The following is a 17,500-nucleotide window of genomic DNA, read 5'->3' on the forward strand; positions in this document are numbered from 1 at the left end:
TACATATTATAGATATATATATATATGAGAGAGAATGTGGGTGGGGAAGGGCAAACGAAGATGTGTTAGGAATAGAGTTTGTTGCCCTGGCAATAAACTCTATTCCTAACACATCTTCGTTTGCCCTTCCCCACCCACATTCTCTCTCATTTGTCTGAAATAATCTTAAATATATATATATATATATACATATATATATATATATATACACATACATACATTTATATATATATATATATATATATATATATATATATATATATATATATATATATATATATAAAAGAGAAAATTCCTTCCTTATGGTAAACATTTACGTCTCGTCTTCAGAGTTGGAACAATTACAAGTTATTAATTTTCCTTTCTGATAAGCTTAAGAAATTAAGCCCATGTTCAAAGAGCTGATTGATGAAAGAGCTGTTTTAATTTTTTTTTTCGTCTATATGAAATTTTACATAAATCATTAACACTGAAATGTAAATCATATAGAAGGGGAATGCTTAAAGATAAAAGCGGTCCTCTAGGACACGGTCTAAAGTTGCTGTTTCGCTGTAATGTGAAAAAATGCATGAGTACATATTCACTATTATATAAATCTAAGCTTGAAAATTCAAACGTAAGATTTAGCCAAATTTGTATATTGATTTATAATTTTGTTGGACGTGGATATTATTACAGAGAAAAACAGCCAATCTTGGGTTAGATAAAACTATTGTTTGTCTGTACAACTCTTTTTTTTTTTTAGTTGATTAAGAAAACATGTTTGCCGTAAAAAATCCCATCTAACGCAATTTTTAAGGCAATGTCCAGGCTTTTCTTTCTCTGCAGGTACCAGACGACCAAGGTAGGAACTACATTGCTCAGGTGTGGATACTACGAGATGAGGTCGTAAAAAATACTAGAAGCCTGGAAGCTCTGAAGGTAACAGGCAAGCAGTGTGAAGTACTCTTGACTCCCATAATTACTTCCAGGCTTCCAACTGATTTAAGACTAATTTGGTTGAGAGACTATGTTGACCATGAAGGTGACCTTGAGTGGTTATGAAAGCGGTTGAAAAAGTAAATACAAATTCTCGAGAGAAGTGAAATGTACAAGAACCATACCAGTAGTTCTGTTCCTAAGCCTATTGTGAAGAATAAGGAGAAAGAAGAGTTTTTAGCAAGGGAAAGTCAGGTCTATTTACAGCCTCTGCTTTACATTCCATTTCAATAGAATATAGTGTTAGTTGTGTCTTTTGTAATAAGACTAATCATAAGTCTGAAAAGCGTTACAAGTTTTCAGCATTAGATGGTCTCCAGAAAATTAAAAAAATAAAAGAATTAAGTATTTGTTTTAAATATTTAAATCATGTACATTTTCTAACATATGTAAGGTCAAATGTGACAAATGTCATGGTAATCATAATGTAACAATGTGTGGCGTGAAGTTAAATGTAGCCCCTTAAGTGAATGTAGTAAATCATAATTCAAATGCTTCCTCGACAGTTGCTATATTGTCAGGCCATTATAGTGGTAAAACTGTTTCACAAACTGCAAAGGTGAAGATCTTGAATAAGAAAGGAGATATTTCCCATGACATATTACTCTTTGACAGTGTTTGTGATCGCACATATGTCACTTATAACTGTGTAGAGAAATGTAAACCCGATTGGGTTATTAGAATTGAAGTCCCTTGTAGTAGTTTCAGTGGTCATACCTCTGGCAAAAACATACAAAGTAATGTATACAAATTGCAGGTGTTGAATGATAAAGGGGAACCTATTCCTATTTATGCTGTAAGCATTCCCCCCAAAAAAAGTAACCCACTAGTAAGACCAGTAGTTCCAGCCCATGTTTTATACGCTTTTTGTCATTTAGATTTAGCAGACGAGTTTGATGATAATTCTCCTCTTAAAATAGATATTCTCATTGGTCTAGACTACTATTGGAACCTCATAACTCCTAAGGATTCCATACAAGTAGGAACTATTGTTGCCATGAAATCTGTGTTAGGGTGGATTTTGTCTGGAAATATTGGTAAGTGTTATGATAACTCTAAGGTTTCAAGTATGTCTTCTAATTCAGCTTTTATGTCTTCCTGAGGTATCTGATTCTAATATATCAAATTTTTGGGATTTAAAAACAAATGGCATTTCTAGTAAAGAATATAAGGAGGATATCAAAGATAATGTAGTTTAGGAGTTCAGGTATAAAATAGAATTTGTGAATGGCCTTGGAAGAATAACAATGTTAACGATTCATTAATGAGTAATAAAATCAAGTCCTGAAGAGATTAATAGGCTTTTAATTAGATTAGATAAAGATGAAGACCTTAAGGCTGAGTATAATAAGATCTTTGATGAGTATGAGTCTATGAGAATTATTGAGGAGGTTCCCTCAGAGATGTTGCAACCTAAGCCTATTTACTATTTGTCCCACAGACCTGTAGTAAAATTGAGTAGTAGTACTACTAAGGGACGTCCAGTGTTCAACGCATCTGCTAAGGGACGCAATGGAATCCCTCTAAATTATTGTATGGTTATAGGGCCCTCTCTTAATCTAGATTTGGTTGAGATTTTGATCAGATTTAGGTGTTGGCCGTATGTGGCTAGTGCTGATATAGTTAAAACGTTTTTGCAAATTAATGTAAACAGTCAGGCTAAAAAGTCCTTAGATTTTTTATGCCTCGTAAAAATGGGGTGAAACATGAAATTCAATAGGATTATTTTTAGTAATACCTCAAGTTCATTTATTCTGAATGCCACTATTAAACATCATTTGAGTAAATACCCTGATTGTGAAGTTGTTCAAGATATGAAAAGAGTTATGTATGTTGATAATTGGTTCAGTGGAGCCGATACTGTAGAGGAAATAGCTAGCAAGTATAGCACAACATATGATATTATGGCTGATGCCAATATGCCTCTTGAGTAACTTTCCCCTAATAGTGTTGTAATAAATTCTAAGTTTAGAGAAAAAATAAAAATTGTAAGGGATGATGAAGTTAATACTGTATTAGGTCTTAAGTGGTCTAATAATACTGATGTACTTTCTTATTCTGGTTTCAATTTTGATTCTACTGTTGAAGTTTCATTTACTAAAAGAACTGTACTGAGTTTGATAGCTAAGATTTTTGATGCTTGTGGATTTATCACTCCCATTATTATGTATGCCAAGATTATATTTCAGGATATTTGGAAATTAGGTTTATCTTGTGATGAAAGGTTGCCAGTTGAGTTGGAAGTCCAAATTAAGAATTGGATAGAAAGTAGATGTTATTTTGCTAATGTTCCTTGGAAAGGTATTAAACATATTGAGATTCATGGATTTGAAGATGCCTTTGAAAAGGGTTTTGGTGCTTGTGAATACATTAGAGTTTGTATCAATAATAATTGTCAATCGTCATTGGTCATAGCTAAAACTAGAGTAGCGCCAATTCAGAAACTCACCATTCCTAAATTGGAACTTATGGGTGCATTACTTTGTGCTAGACTTGTAAAAAAAATTGTAAATGCTTTAGGCTTTGAGAACAAACCTAAAATTGCATGTTGAACAGATTCCACTATTGCTTTAGGGTGGACAAAGAGTAATTCAGTGATGATAAGAGATGTATATGCTAACAACAGAGTTAGATTCAACAGTTGACTCCTCCTAGTCTTTGGCATCACTGTTGGAGAGTAGAAAATCCTGCAGATTTTATGACTCGAGGTTTGTTAGCAGAAGAATTTGTAGACAATGACTTTTGGGCCTAGTAAATTTGCAGATCCTACATTTATCATTCAAGATTGTGATGCTCATACAGATATTAATGTGACTGTGGACCATGAACTTGAAAATGACTTAGTATGTCTAATTCTGCTACTTCCATGTTTGATGTAGAAAGATAACAAGCTTAATAAGTTGTTCAGAATTGATGGATATGTTTTAAGGTTTATACACGATTGTAAAGGTAAATCATTAGGGGTTACTATAAGAAATAATTGTTTCACTGCTGAAGATTTAGATAACGCTAAGACAAGATTAATTTGTTATTCAAAGATAAGCATTTTCCATTAAGATTCAAGCTTTGTCTAATCAAAGGTCAGTCTGTAAGAATTCTAAATTAAGAAATCTAGACCCATTTATTGATAAGAATGGTGTTGTCAGGATTAAGAGTAGACTTCAATTTTCTGATTTGAGTTATGATTCTAAACACCTAATAATTCTTCCTAAAGAACAATTTTCTAAGCCTCTAGTGCAGTTTTAACATAAATTTTTAAAGCATGCTGGTGTTAATAGTATTATTTCATTACTGAAAACTGAATTTTATATATTTGGTTTAAGGAGAATGACCAAAACTGTAGTAAAATAGTGTTTAAGTTGTTGTAGATATGACAGCCGTCGATGCAGTCAACCAGCTGCATCCGTGCTAGATCTGAGAGTTACTTTGGCATCCCCTTTGTCTGTTACAGGGATAGATTTTGCGGGCACAATTATTTAGTGCTGATTTTCCAAGAAGAAAAAAATATATATTACTTTTCACTTGTGCTGTAGTTAGGGCAGTGCATCTTGAACTCACAGAGTATATGTCATTGGTTGATTGTATGCCGGCTTTAAAGGAGATTTGTAGCTCGTAGAGGCATTCCAAGTGTAATTGATTTGATGATGCAGCCTCCATGGAAGTACAAAAGGTATTTGGACACGTAGCACCTACGTGGAGATTTAATGTGCCAAGGTCTCCATGGTGGGGAGAATGGTTTGAGAGACTTGTTGGGTCAGTTAAGTTAGTGCTAAGAAAGACTTTGGGAGTAAAATATGTAAGGCAGAATTAGAGAGTATTCAACTTCTATAAGAATAGTCTCTACTTCACCCTATCCACCCATCACATCCTCGGTCGTCTCCTCAAGTTCACTCCCTCCCCCTCTGCCTTCCACACCTCTCTTGATAATCTTTCTTCACCCATTCTTTCCATGTGTCCAAACCATCCCAATACTCTCTCAGCAGCCCTATCTACCATCTCCTTTTCCATCCCAACTCTCCTCACCTCCTCGTTTCTCACACTATCCAACCTTGTAACCCCTACCATACTTCTTAGACATTTCATCTCAAACACATTTAAACTTTTCCTCTCTGCCTCTATTAAATTCCAGGTCTATGCCCCATACAGTGCCGTCGGCACAATCACCTCTTTGCATCCATTCCTGAATGCCTATTTCTCATGACACTTTTTAATCCCCCAAGGCATTTACTTGCTTCTCTCAGTCTATACTTTATTTCTACCTACACTCCTCCCTTCCCTGCCATATACGACCCCAAACACCTAGTTATCCACTTTCTCTAGTTTTATTCCGTTTAGATTTATTCCAACTCCCTGCCATCTTCAACCCTTGTACATCTCATCACTTTGAGTTTACTTACATTTACCTTCAATTTTTTTCTTATCGCATATCTTCCCAAACTTCGTCACAGATATCTCTGGGAGGAAATTTTGGTCCGATGTCTGTTTTATTAGTGTGAGCCTGATTTTTATGTTATCGGCTAGTGTAAGAGGCTGGTAGATTGAGATAGACAAGTAGGTAGATAGAGGGGTAGGTGGCGAGAAATTAATTTTACGACTTGGATGTTTTGAAGGAAGTTGAAAGTGAATGAAGAATTACAATATCACAGAATGGAGCTGAAAGTGTTGGTAGCAACAGAGCTAACAGCTAGCAAGAGCAGGAGAAGGAGGAGGAGGAGGAGGAGGCAGAGGAGGAAAAGGGGACAGAAGAGAAAGAGGGGAAAGAGAAAGAAGCGTAGGAAGAGGAGGAATCACTGGTTGCGGGAAAAGTCGAGCGAAATCTTGGCCCCTGTCCTGACAGCGAGTGCATTGACGACTCCTGATTAATAAAAATGTTGACAGCTTCGTGAAGAACGGAAAGTCTACTTACGACAAGTTCCTCATTACACATTTGAAAAATCTACTCACACATTCTCGGAATGAATACAGTTCTCTCTGTTAGGAATCTATATATCAGAAATCTCAGCCAAAAGGTACATCTTTGAATATTCTGGTATTTGAAAGAAAATTTCTCTGCGATTTCCAAATTGTAGAGATTTCCTATAGAAAATAATCAATTATCTGTAAGTATACGAGTAGTAATGAGAATAAGGTACATAACGTGTAAACATGTTTACATATACATATTCATATTCACACACACACACACACACACACACACACACACACACACACACACACACACACACACACACACACACACACACACACACACACACACACACACACACACACACACACAAACACACACACAAACACACACACACACACACACACACACACACACACACACACACACACACACACACACACACACACACACACACACACACACACACACACACACACACCGCACACGCACACACACACACACACACACACACACACACACACACACACACACACACACACACACACACACACACACACACACACACACACACACACACACACACACACACACACACACACACACACACACACACACACACACACACACACACACACGTACGTCGGATACACGGCGAAGATTGGAACTCCGGAAGAGAAGTACAATTTTCGTGGATCTCAGCGACGAGGGAGTACCTTGTTGTATTAGTAGGGAAGGGGGAAAGTCGTGGTGTAATGGGAAGGTGAAGAAATAAGAGAAAGAGAGGGATTATTGAGGAAAATGGAAGGAAATGAGGAAGGGGACGAACGGGCCCCGGATCTTAGGAGAGGTATAAACAAACGGGGGGCAGAATACACAGACGAGGAACAACAAGGAAGCAGAGGTGTCAAGAGTAGAAATATAGATAATAGCAGCTCAATGTAAAGAGAATATAACTGTTTTTATGTATTTAATGGAGGGAGGAGGTGTCAACCTCCCCCGACTAGTAAATCTAGAGGAGAAACTAAATAGAAATGAACGAAGAATGGGAGGTTAGGTTTGACCAATTATCACAGGTTACCCAAAGAGTTGATAAACTGGAAGAACTAAAGAAGGAGAATCAAAACCTAACTAAAGAAATAGAAGAATTAAAAAGACAGTTTAAAGAAGTAAAAGATGAGAATAAGGAATTAAAGAATAATAATAATAAAAAAATAAAGAGTCCATAGCAAAGGAAGCACAGGGTTGGATAAAAGTCCAAGAGAGCAACAAAGCTGTATTTAGAGATATAGTGACACAACAGATGAAAGAACAAACCAAAGGCACAGTTATTAAAGTGATGAGAGAAAAGGAGAATATAGTAAGAGACTTAGCGGACAAAAAGAAATGTATAATTATATTAGGGATGGAAGAGAAGTATAATCCAAATAGGACCACAAGAGTAAAAGAGGAAAAGGAAAAGGTAAACAAGATATTAGAAGTAGTTCAAGAGGATGGACAAGAAACAGGGAAAGAAATTGAAGAAATATATAGACTAGGGAAATACAATACATATAAGACTAGACCAATTAAGGTTAAATACAGGTCACAAACGACAGTAGAGAATATCTTAGCAAAAACAGGTAAACTAGCTGACAGTGATCAATATAAACAAATATGGATAAAAAAGAGAAATGAATAAAGAGGGAAGAGAGGATGAGAAAACAAAAAGACTAGAAGCTAAGGAAAAAAACGAGAAAAGAACAGTCAGAAAAAGAGAAATTCTATTGGAGAGTAGTAGATATGAAGGTGAAGAAATGGTTCATAGTAGAAAAAAACGGGAAACAGAAAACATGATGGAAGTAGCAGAAAATTAAAAGTGTCTTACACAAACATAGATGGCTTAATAACGGGCTTGAACGAACTTAATGATTACCTGAAGGAAAAAGAACCGGACATAATGGGAATTGTAGAGACAAAATTGAAAGGTCCACTACCTCCTAACAGTGTAGGGCATGGTGCATATAATTATTGGATTAGAAACAGAGAGGTAAAACAAGGGGGTGGAGTTATGTTCCTGATTAAGAAGGATATAAGTGTTAGGAATGTCACATATGGAAAGAATAGAGTAGAGATGCTTATGATGGAAGTGGAGGACAGGGGTGGGAAGAGCAAGAAGTTTGTAGTAAATTATGTGCCTCCTAAAACGGCCTCGTGGGAAGAGAGAGAACATAAAAGTATGTTTAAGACACAAAGATAACACAATAAGATAATGGAAGATGGAGGAAGAATAGTTATAATGGGTGACTTTAATTGTAAAGGAATATGCTGGGAAGAGATGACGATAAAGGGTGGAGACGACCTATGGGGAAATGTACTACTTGATATGATTATAGAACATACAATGACACAATGGATACAAGAGAATACTAGGTATAGAGATGAGGAAGAATCATTGAGACTGGACCTAATAATCACATCAGAACCCGAAATAGTGGACAAGATTGAATATAAGCCGCCAATAAGTAAAAGTGACCACATAGTGGTTGAACTGGAACTAAATGAGGAAAAATACACGGAAAAAATGAATAATATAGAAAGGGATGTATGGATTTTTTTATTATTATAAAATAAGAAAATTCTTTCAAAAAGCAGACTGGGAAAGGATACACAAGAAGGAAACAACAGTAGAAGAGAAATGGAATATTTTGACAAAAATTTATAAAGGAGTGGAAAAGTATGTTCCAAGACAAAAACAAGAAAAAGGATATGTAAAGTGTTGGTACAACAAAAGATGTAGGGAGTTAAAAGACAAAAGGGACAAAGCTTGGATAAAATGGAAAATACAAACAAACAAAAGACCTGGAAAACGGAAAATAAATACTAGTTATAGAAATTAATATGTACTGTACAAGTGTGCAGAGCAGAAAAGAAAAAATATGAAAAAGATGTCATAAAAAATGTATAGATCAACCAAAACTATTTTACAGATTTGTAAACAACAAACTGAAAAACAAACAAGAATTAGTGAAACTACGGCAAGGAGGAGTTGAATACACAGAGGAAATAGAAATGGCAGAATTTATGAACAAGTCTTTTAAACCGGTGTTTACGTGGGAGAACATACAACCCAGAGATATGGAGTGGGAGGAGAAAGCCCCCCCTATGAAAGAGAAGTGACAAGGAATGAAATAATAAATCAATTGAGTAATCTCGATGTCAGAAAATCGCATGGACCAGATAAAATGACAAAATGGATTTTGAGAGAATGCATGAAATGAACTAACAGACAAAATACATAGTCTAATAAGCAGTTCATTGAAAGAAGGAAAAGTTCTAGAAGATTGGAAAAGAGCAAATACAGTACTAATATATAAAGGGGGAAATAAGAAAGACCCTACTAACTATAGACCGGTCTCTCTTACAAGTACGATAGCTAAAATTTGTGAAAGAATCAGCAAAACTAGTTGGGTAAGGCATCTGGAAAAAACAACGTACTAAATCCAAGGCAATTTGGATTTAGACAAGGATGATCATGCGTCACAAACTTAATGTGTTTCTATTCAAGGCTAATAGATGTAATGCAAGAAATAGATGGATGGGCTGATTGTGCATTTCTAGACTTGAAAAAAGCTTTTGATAAGGTGCCACATAAAAAACTGCTAAATAGATTAGAAACTGCAGGAGGAATACAGGGCAAACTGCTGAAGTGGATGGAAGACTTCTTGCATGAAAGAAAAATGAGAGTGGTGATAAGAGACAAACACTCTAATTGGGATGAAGTGATTAGTGGAGTTCCACAAGGAACGATTCTGGCCCCAATTATGTTTGCTATATATATTAATGATATGGATGAAGGAGTTGAAAGTTATATGAGCTTCTTTGCGGACGATGCAATATTGTTGAAAAAAGTGAACACTGTAGAAGATAGTGAGTCACTACAGAGTGATCTCAATAAAGTATGGGAATGGAGTAGAAAGTGGGAGATGGAATTAAATATTAAGAAGTGTAGTATAATGGAATTTGGAAAAAGCAAAAAAAAGAATAGCGAGATCATATAAATTGGGAGAAGAATAAATTAAAAAGTAGAAAATGAGAAGGACCTGGGAATCATTATTATGAATAATATGTCCCCTGAGAAACATATAATTTTTTTTTTAGAAACTTATAATCTAATAAGAACAATCAAAGTGGCATAAACATATCTGGACAAAGTAGTGGTGAAGAAAATTCTGGCCACTTTGATAAGACCAAGATTGGAGTATGCAGCGACGACGTGGTCACCAAGTACAAAAAATGTATAACAAAACTTGAAAGAATACAAAGAGCAATTACGAAATTAGCACCAACACTCTCAGAACTATCATATGAAGAGAGACTAACAAAACTTGAGCTACAGACATTAGAGCAAAGAAGAGAGAGAGGAGACTTGATAACTATTTATAGAATCATGAAAGGCATAGAAACTATTGATAGAGAGGATCTAATAAAATGGGATACTAGAGATACAAGAGGACATGGAAAGAAAATCAAGAAAGACAGTTATAGAAGAGACCGTAAAATACAACTAGGTAAATACACTATGAGCATAGCTCTCGTCCCGTAAAATACAAGTAGGTAAATACACGTACCTTGACGCCCCGTGCCTCGAAGACGGTGATTGTGAGGCGATGGAGAGAATCATTGAAGGTGAGTGAGACGAGGACTTCGCCGAGCTCGCAGGCCGCTGTCACTACCTCGTCTTCCTGTGGGAAGGGGGAAAGAGGAACACGATAAACCCTTGTCATGATACTTCGTTGACACCAACTCCTCCTCCTCCAGTCCCAATTCTAACTAATTCTCCAAATCAAATTCCTATTTAAACTGGACTCTGCTTCTAATTAAAAACTCTCTTCTTCCTCGTTCTCCTCCTCTTAATCTTTCTAATTCTTTTCCCACTCTTTTACGTGTCCTTTGTCTCCGCTACTCCCATCAGCTGTTATGCCGTATCTTCTGCCCCCCCTTTTTTTTTTTTTTTTTACTCTATGTCATAAATTAGTATCTTACATCTCCATCACCAACAGGTCATTTGTCTCGTGTGGAAGAGAGGTGATTAGTGTCCAGTAGAGTTGGGTCCTGACTGTCATAAAAAAAATGTTCAAAAGGGCCTATCTCTAGAACCCATTTTGAATGCTCTTGCTGATGAGCATTTTCAATCCAGCAGAAACCTTCCTAGATTTTGTTCTGGCCAGGTTATGATGCAATATATACGACGTCAGCTAAACCACAGTGGGATAGGTCTGTCCCACAGTATACATATATATATATATATATATATATATATATATATATATATACTTTATATATATATATATATATATATATATATATATATATACATATATATATATATATATATACACATACATACATACATACATACATACATACATACATACATACATACATACATACATACATACATACATACATACATACATACATACGTAAATACACACACACACACACACACACACACACACACACACACACACACACACACACACACACACACACACACACACACACACACACACACACACACACACACACACACACACACACACACACACACACACACACACACACACACACACACACACACACACACACACACACACACACACACACACACGACTCAATGGCGCATTGGTTAGAGTTCCTGGCCGTCTCTACGCCCTCTACGGCGGCCCGGGTTCGAATCCCGCCCGGGGCTGAAATACTTTCAGTATCACTGAGCTGCGAGTCGTTACTCCAGCTCTCGTGGACGGGGAGTTGGGTGTGTGTGTGCGTGTAAAGGTCACAGCATTACCCATAGATCGGTCATATATGAGCTTTGAGCTCTTCCGGAAGGGAAATAGCTGTCGATCACGAGTCCAACACGTGATCCATGACCTTGGTGAATCTCTCTCTCTCTCTCTCTCTCTCTCTCTCACACACACACACACACACACACACACACACACACACACACACACACACACACACACACACACACACACACACACACACACACACACACACACACACACACACACACACACACACACACACACACACACACACACACACACACACACACACACACACACACACACACACACACACACACACACACACACACACACACACACAGAAACACACATCTGGAGGAGAACAATATATTTAATCCGAGATCAATTTGATCTGTTTCTATTCAAGGTTAATAGATATACTGTAATGCAAGAAAAAGACTGATTGGCAGACTGTGCTTTCCTGGACTTACAGAAGGCGTTTGATAAAGTACCACACAAAAGCTATTAAGAAAACTCAAAGAACATGAGGTATACACGGAAAAATATTGTAATGGATTGAAGATTTCTTACACGGGAGAGAAATGAGAGTAGTGTTCAGAGATAAAAACTCTACTTGGGAAGAAATGATAAGTGGAGTCACACAGGGTTCAGTACTGGTTCCAATAATGTTTGCTATTTATGTTAATGACATGGATGAAGGTGTAGAATGTTTCATGAACTTCTTTGCAGATGACGCAAAACTACTAAAGAAAGTACGGAAAAAAGATTGCGAATGGCTGGAGACCTGAACAAGGTCTGTAGATGGAGTCAGAAGTGGAAAGTGAACCTCAGCATTAAGAAATGTAGTATAATGGACTTTGAAAAAAGTAAAAAAAAAAAGAAAAAAAAGAATATCAGGACAATACAAAAACGGTGCAAAGGAAGTAAAGAAAGTTGGTTCCGAAAAGAACCAAGGAATAATCATCACCAAAGACACGTCCCCAGACAAGTAGATAAACAAAATAGTCGGGGAAACCTACAATTTACTAAGATCAATAAAAGTGGCTCCTAATTACATGGATGAGGTAATGGTAAACAAAATACTAGTCACGCTGATAAGATCAAGATAAGGGTACGCTGTGACACTATGGACACCTAGTACAAAAAAGAATATAAGGAAAATAGAAAGAATCCAAAGAGCAACGACAAAGATGGCCCCAGCACTTTCAAAATTGACTTACGAGCAAAGAATGTTTAAACTGGAACTACCAACCCTGGAACAAAGAAGAGAAAGAGGCGATCTATTGCACATTTACAGAATCATGAAAGGCATGGAAGTCCTTGACAAAGAATACTTATGAAATTGGGATAGAAAAAAAAAAAAACATGGAGACATGAAAAGAAACTAAAAAAGGATAGGTATAGAAGAGATTTGAAAAAAGACAGTTTACCATACAGAGTGGTGGATGTCTGGAACAAATTAGACGAAACAATAGTGTGTGCAAACACCATACAAGATGTTGCGAGATACAACAAAGACAACATTAACATTAAAATGTTTTAGAATATTATTGAAAATATGATAGAAATTCCCAATATCCTAAAACATTTTAAAGATAATGTTGTCTTTAGAAATAATTCCACTGTTAAAAATCTACTGATGAAAAACTCCCCAAATTATTTTAAGGGATGTGTTTATAAAATACCATGTTTCAATTGTAATAAATATCATGTTGGGCAAACAAGCAAAAATTTAGAAGTAAGAATAAAACAGCATAAACATAGCATTAAGACAGGCCAATATTCTAATGCCTTGTTTACTCATGTGAGGGATTTTGACCATCCGATGAATTGAAAAAATGCAACAAAAATTGTACCATGTAAAGACATGACTGAAAGAAATATTATAGAATCCTGTATCCTCAAACATGACTATGAAAAGCTCCTAAATAACAATTTAGGTCTATACAAACTTGATCCATTTATTGTCGAGAGTATACATGATAATTACTGTAAGGAATAAGGTCACCCACCCCTACCCTTCAAGACTTGACCTGACTTGATATAATTAGCTTAAGTGGTAACACTTTCCATGTGTCAAACCTCTCTCAGGTGTATATATATATCTCATTTTACTCTGTACTTATTCATTCTATTGTAATCCTTGAAGATGTGAACAAATATCACGAAAGCGCTCGGATTCCAAGAATTTTTGTTTTTCCTGTGGTATTCAGCATATCGGTGTAGTCATATGTGATTTGTGATACTTGTGCACACACACACACACACACACACACACACACACACACACACACACACACACACACACACACACACACACACACACACACACACACACACACACACACACACACACACACACACACACACACATATATATACATATACATAAATATATATATATATACAGATATATATATACACATTATATATGCACCTTATATATATATGTATATATCTACTATAGTAAAGTAGTAGCCTCTGTCTGTCTGTCTATTTGTTTGTTTGTTTGTTTGATCACGAACTCCTCCTAGGGTTTTGCAGATAGGCGCCCATAATCATATATATTTTGATACCCTATCCCTCTAGGTACTAGGATAACTACATTTCAGTAAAAATATATATTTTGGTTAGGGTTAAGGGTTAAAGTTAGGTGGGTTATGGTTAGGTGAGTGATTATTCACGAACTCCTCCTAGGTTTTTGCAGATAGACCCCTATAACCATATATATTTTGAAACTTTATAACCAAAGGTACTTGGACTACTATCTTTCATTTGTCTGTCAATTTGTTTGTTTATTTGTTTGTTTGTTTGTTTGTTTGTATGTTCACGAATTCCTCCTTGGGATTTGCAGATAGACCCCCATTACCATATATATTCTGATACCCTATCACTCCAGGTACTTGGATAAGTGTTTCATTTAAGAAATATATTTTGGTTAGGGTTAAGGGTTAGGTGGGGTTTGGTTAGGGTAGGGATGATTCACGAACAAGCAGCAACGCGCGGGTAATTTGGCTAGTGTATATATATGTATATATGATGAATGTATACATACATATATATGTATGTATATATATATATATATATATATATATATATATATATATATATATATATATATATTAATAGAATCACCAGTGACGGTGTAGTCAATCAAATAATTCCAACTGTCGTCCCCGGGTTTGAACTAAGGCTCGCGTGAATACGATGTCGACGCTCTACCACTGTGCTATCGGTTGTCGAAAATTCTTCAACCTGGGAATTATTTGATTGACTACACCGTCACTGGTGATTCTATTCAGGTATGACATCGACAAAAAGTCCACAAAGGAAACGTACCAGCTTAACCACGAAGCTATGACTGTTGTTAGTTCTTCGTGAAATCTCAGTACGGACGGCAGTTAACAGTCGACTTAATTCCTCGGGAGTAGATTCATTCCTAGGTCAAATAATTTAGACAATCGATAGCACAATGATAGAGCGTTGGCATCGTATTCACGCGAGCCTTGGTTCGAATCCGGGGACGACAGCCAGAATTATTTGATTGACTACACCGTCACTGGTGATTTTATTCAGGTATGACATCGACGAAAAGTTCACAAAGGGTACCAGGTGAACCACGAAGCTACGAGTGTTGTTAGTTCTTCGTGAAATCTCAGTACGGACGGCAGTTTGCACTCGACTTAATTCCTCGGGAGTAGATTCATTCCCAGGTTGAAGAATTTTAGACAATCGATAGCACAGTGGTAGAGCGTTGGTATCGTATTCACACGAGCCTTGGTTCGAATCCAGGATGACGATCGGAATTATTTGATTGACTACACCGTCACTGGTGATTCTATTCAGGAATGACAACGACGAAAAATCCACAAAAGAAACGTATCAGCTTAACCACGAAGCTACGAGTGTTGTTAGTTCTTCGTAGAATAAATGCGGACGGTAGTAGTTAGCAGTCGACTTAATTCCTCGTGAGTAGATTCATTCCCAGGTCAAAGGATTTTAGACAAACAATAGCACAGTGGTAGAGCGTCGGCATCGTATTCACGCGAGCATTGGTTCGAATCCGGGGACGACAGCCCGAATTATTTTATATATATATATATATATATATATATATATATATATATATGTGTGTGTGTGTGTGTGTGTGTGTGTGTGTATTTCGGCCGCAATTTTTCTCTAATGCGTGTAGTATTAAATGGGATGTAGCCTCATCCAACGTAAACACTATGTTGCATCGCGAGAGCTAAAAGAGAACAAAGAAATCACCATCAGAAAGGCAGATAAGATTTCTGACCTTGTCCTTATTTCAATTGAAGATTACCTATCCAAATTAGATAAAATTCTAGAATTCAAAATTCCGCCGAATCACCGCAACCGCGTCAAAACTTTGAAGAGAAAAGTCAACCAAGCTCTAGATATCGTGAACGCAGTTACAGACAAAACCCACATCCGCAAACTAACTGGTGACTTCGACCAAGGATATATAAATGGGAATGTCAAGACACAAAACAGGTCCTCATGGTCCATCATCAGTCAGATCCCCACCCCGACGTACCGGATATCAAAACATTTAAAGAAATCCTAACACCCTACACACCTTCCGCATATATCCTTTTGTCTTCTAAGGCTTTCTTAGATATCCTAAAATGAACCCCAGCCCCCCAGGAGAACAATATCGCCTCGTTAGACGCCGAATTCCTCTGTAAGAACATAGATGTTGATAGAACAATTGAATTTATCATTCAGAGAGTCTACCACAATGACAACACCCCCCACCTTAGACATCCCTGATCGCGCCCAACGCTCTCCTCTCCGACTGTGCACCAAAGAAGTACTTTTTATGAGCCCAAGAGGACACATGTATGTACAAACTGACGGCGTAGAAATGGGATCCCCTCTTGGAATCCTCTTTGCTAAGTTCTTCATGGGAACAATAGAAGAAAAGGTCCTGTCTGAGAAGAAACCTAGTATGTACTGTAAATATATAGACGACATCTTTGTCAGGTTCAGTACCGCTGATGAATTAGAAGACCTGCGCTAGAGAGTCATGGAAGAATCAGGCCTTACTTTCACCATCGAAAATAGCATAAACGGCTCCCTTCCTTCCTAGATGAACAAATCTCCTACTCTGACTCTGGATACAAAACCAGTGTCCATGTGAAATCAACCAACAATGGACAGTGTCTAAATGGACAAAGTGTGTGCCCCGTAAGATACAAAATGTCCACTATTAATGCGAACGTCAGGAGGGCGTTCATGGCCATGCCAAACCAGTACTTTCACCAAAGGTTTGGCATGGCCATGGGCTCTCCTTTGAGCGCTGTCCTTGCCAACCTGTTCATGGAATTTTAGAAGCAGGGCCTTTCTCAGATATCGTTCCTGGCAACGTAGTATGGCTTCGCTATGTGGATGACATACTACTAATTTCCCCCAGACGGTTTGACATCCCCAAACTCCAAGCGGCTCTGAACGAGGTTGAGCCATCCATCCAGTTCACCTTGGAGGAAGAAATCAACGATTCCCTTCCATTTTTGGATACCCTTATCATCAAACATGATCATTTTTTTTTTTTAATTTACAGTCTACAGGAAACCAACCAATAAGGACGATTTGACTCACTTCCTATCCCACCATGACCTCAGTATTAAAAAAGGTGTAGTCATAGGTTTCTACCTCAGAGCTCTCAGAATATGTAGCCCTGAATTCTTAGAGGACGAGTTTAGGCACATAAAGGAGGTTTTTCAGAAATTAAAATATCCAGAGTGCATCATCCACCAGTGTAAGAAAAAGGCACTCAAAA

The 17,500-nt window shown here is 37.0% G+C and overlaps 1 protein-coding gene and 1 pseudogene across 1 annotated transcript in view; one reads left to right on the forward strand and one right to left on the reverse strand.

Annotated features, from left to right (window-relative positions):
* LOC143040102 (uncharacterized) overlaps positions 1-2,912 on the forward strand; it is a 7,701-nt pseudogene extending 4,789 nt beyond the window's left edge.
* LOC143039911 (synaptotagmin-15-like) overlaps positions 1-17,500 on the reverse strand; it is a 1,008,258-nt gene that overhangs the window by 11,671 nt on the left and 979,087 nt on the right. Inside the window, exon 8 of the mRNA XM_076210269.1 lies at positions 10,501-10,608. Coding sequence (XP_076066384.1) covers positions 10,501-10,608 — 108 coding nt within the window. The remainder of the gene's footprint in view (positions 1-10,500; positions 10,609-17,500) is intronic.

The sequence above is a fragment of the Oratosquilla oratoria genome, chromosome 27, assembly GCF_046742065.1.
Source record: "Oratosquilla oratoria isolate Oo_2021 chromosome 27, ASM4674206v1, whole genome shotgun sequence".
NCBI lineage: Eukaryota > Metazoa > Arthropoda > Malacostraca > Stomatopoda > Squillidae > Oratosquilla > Oratosquilla oratoria.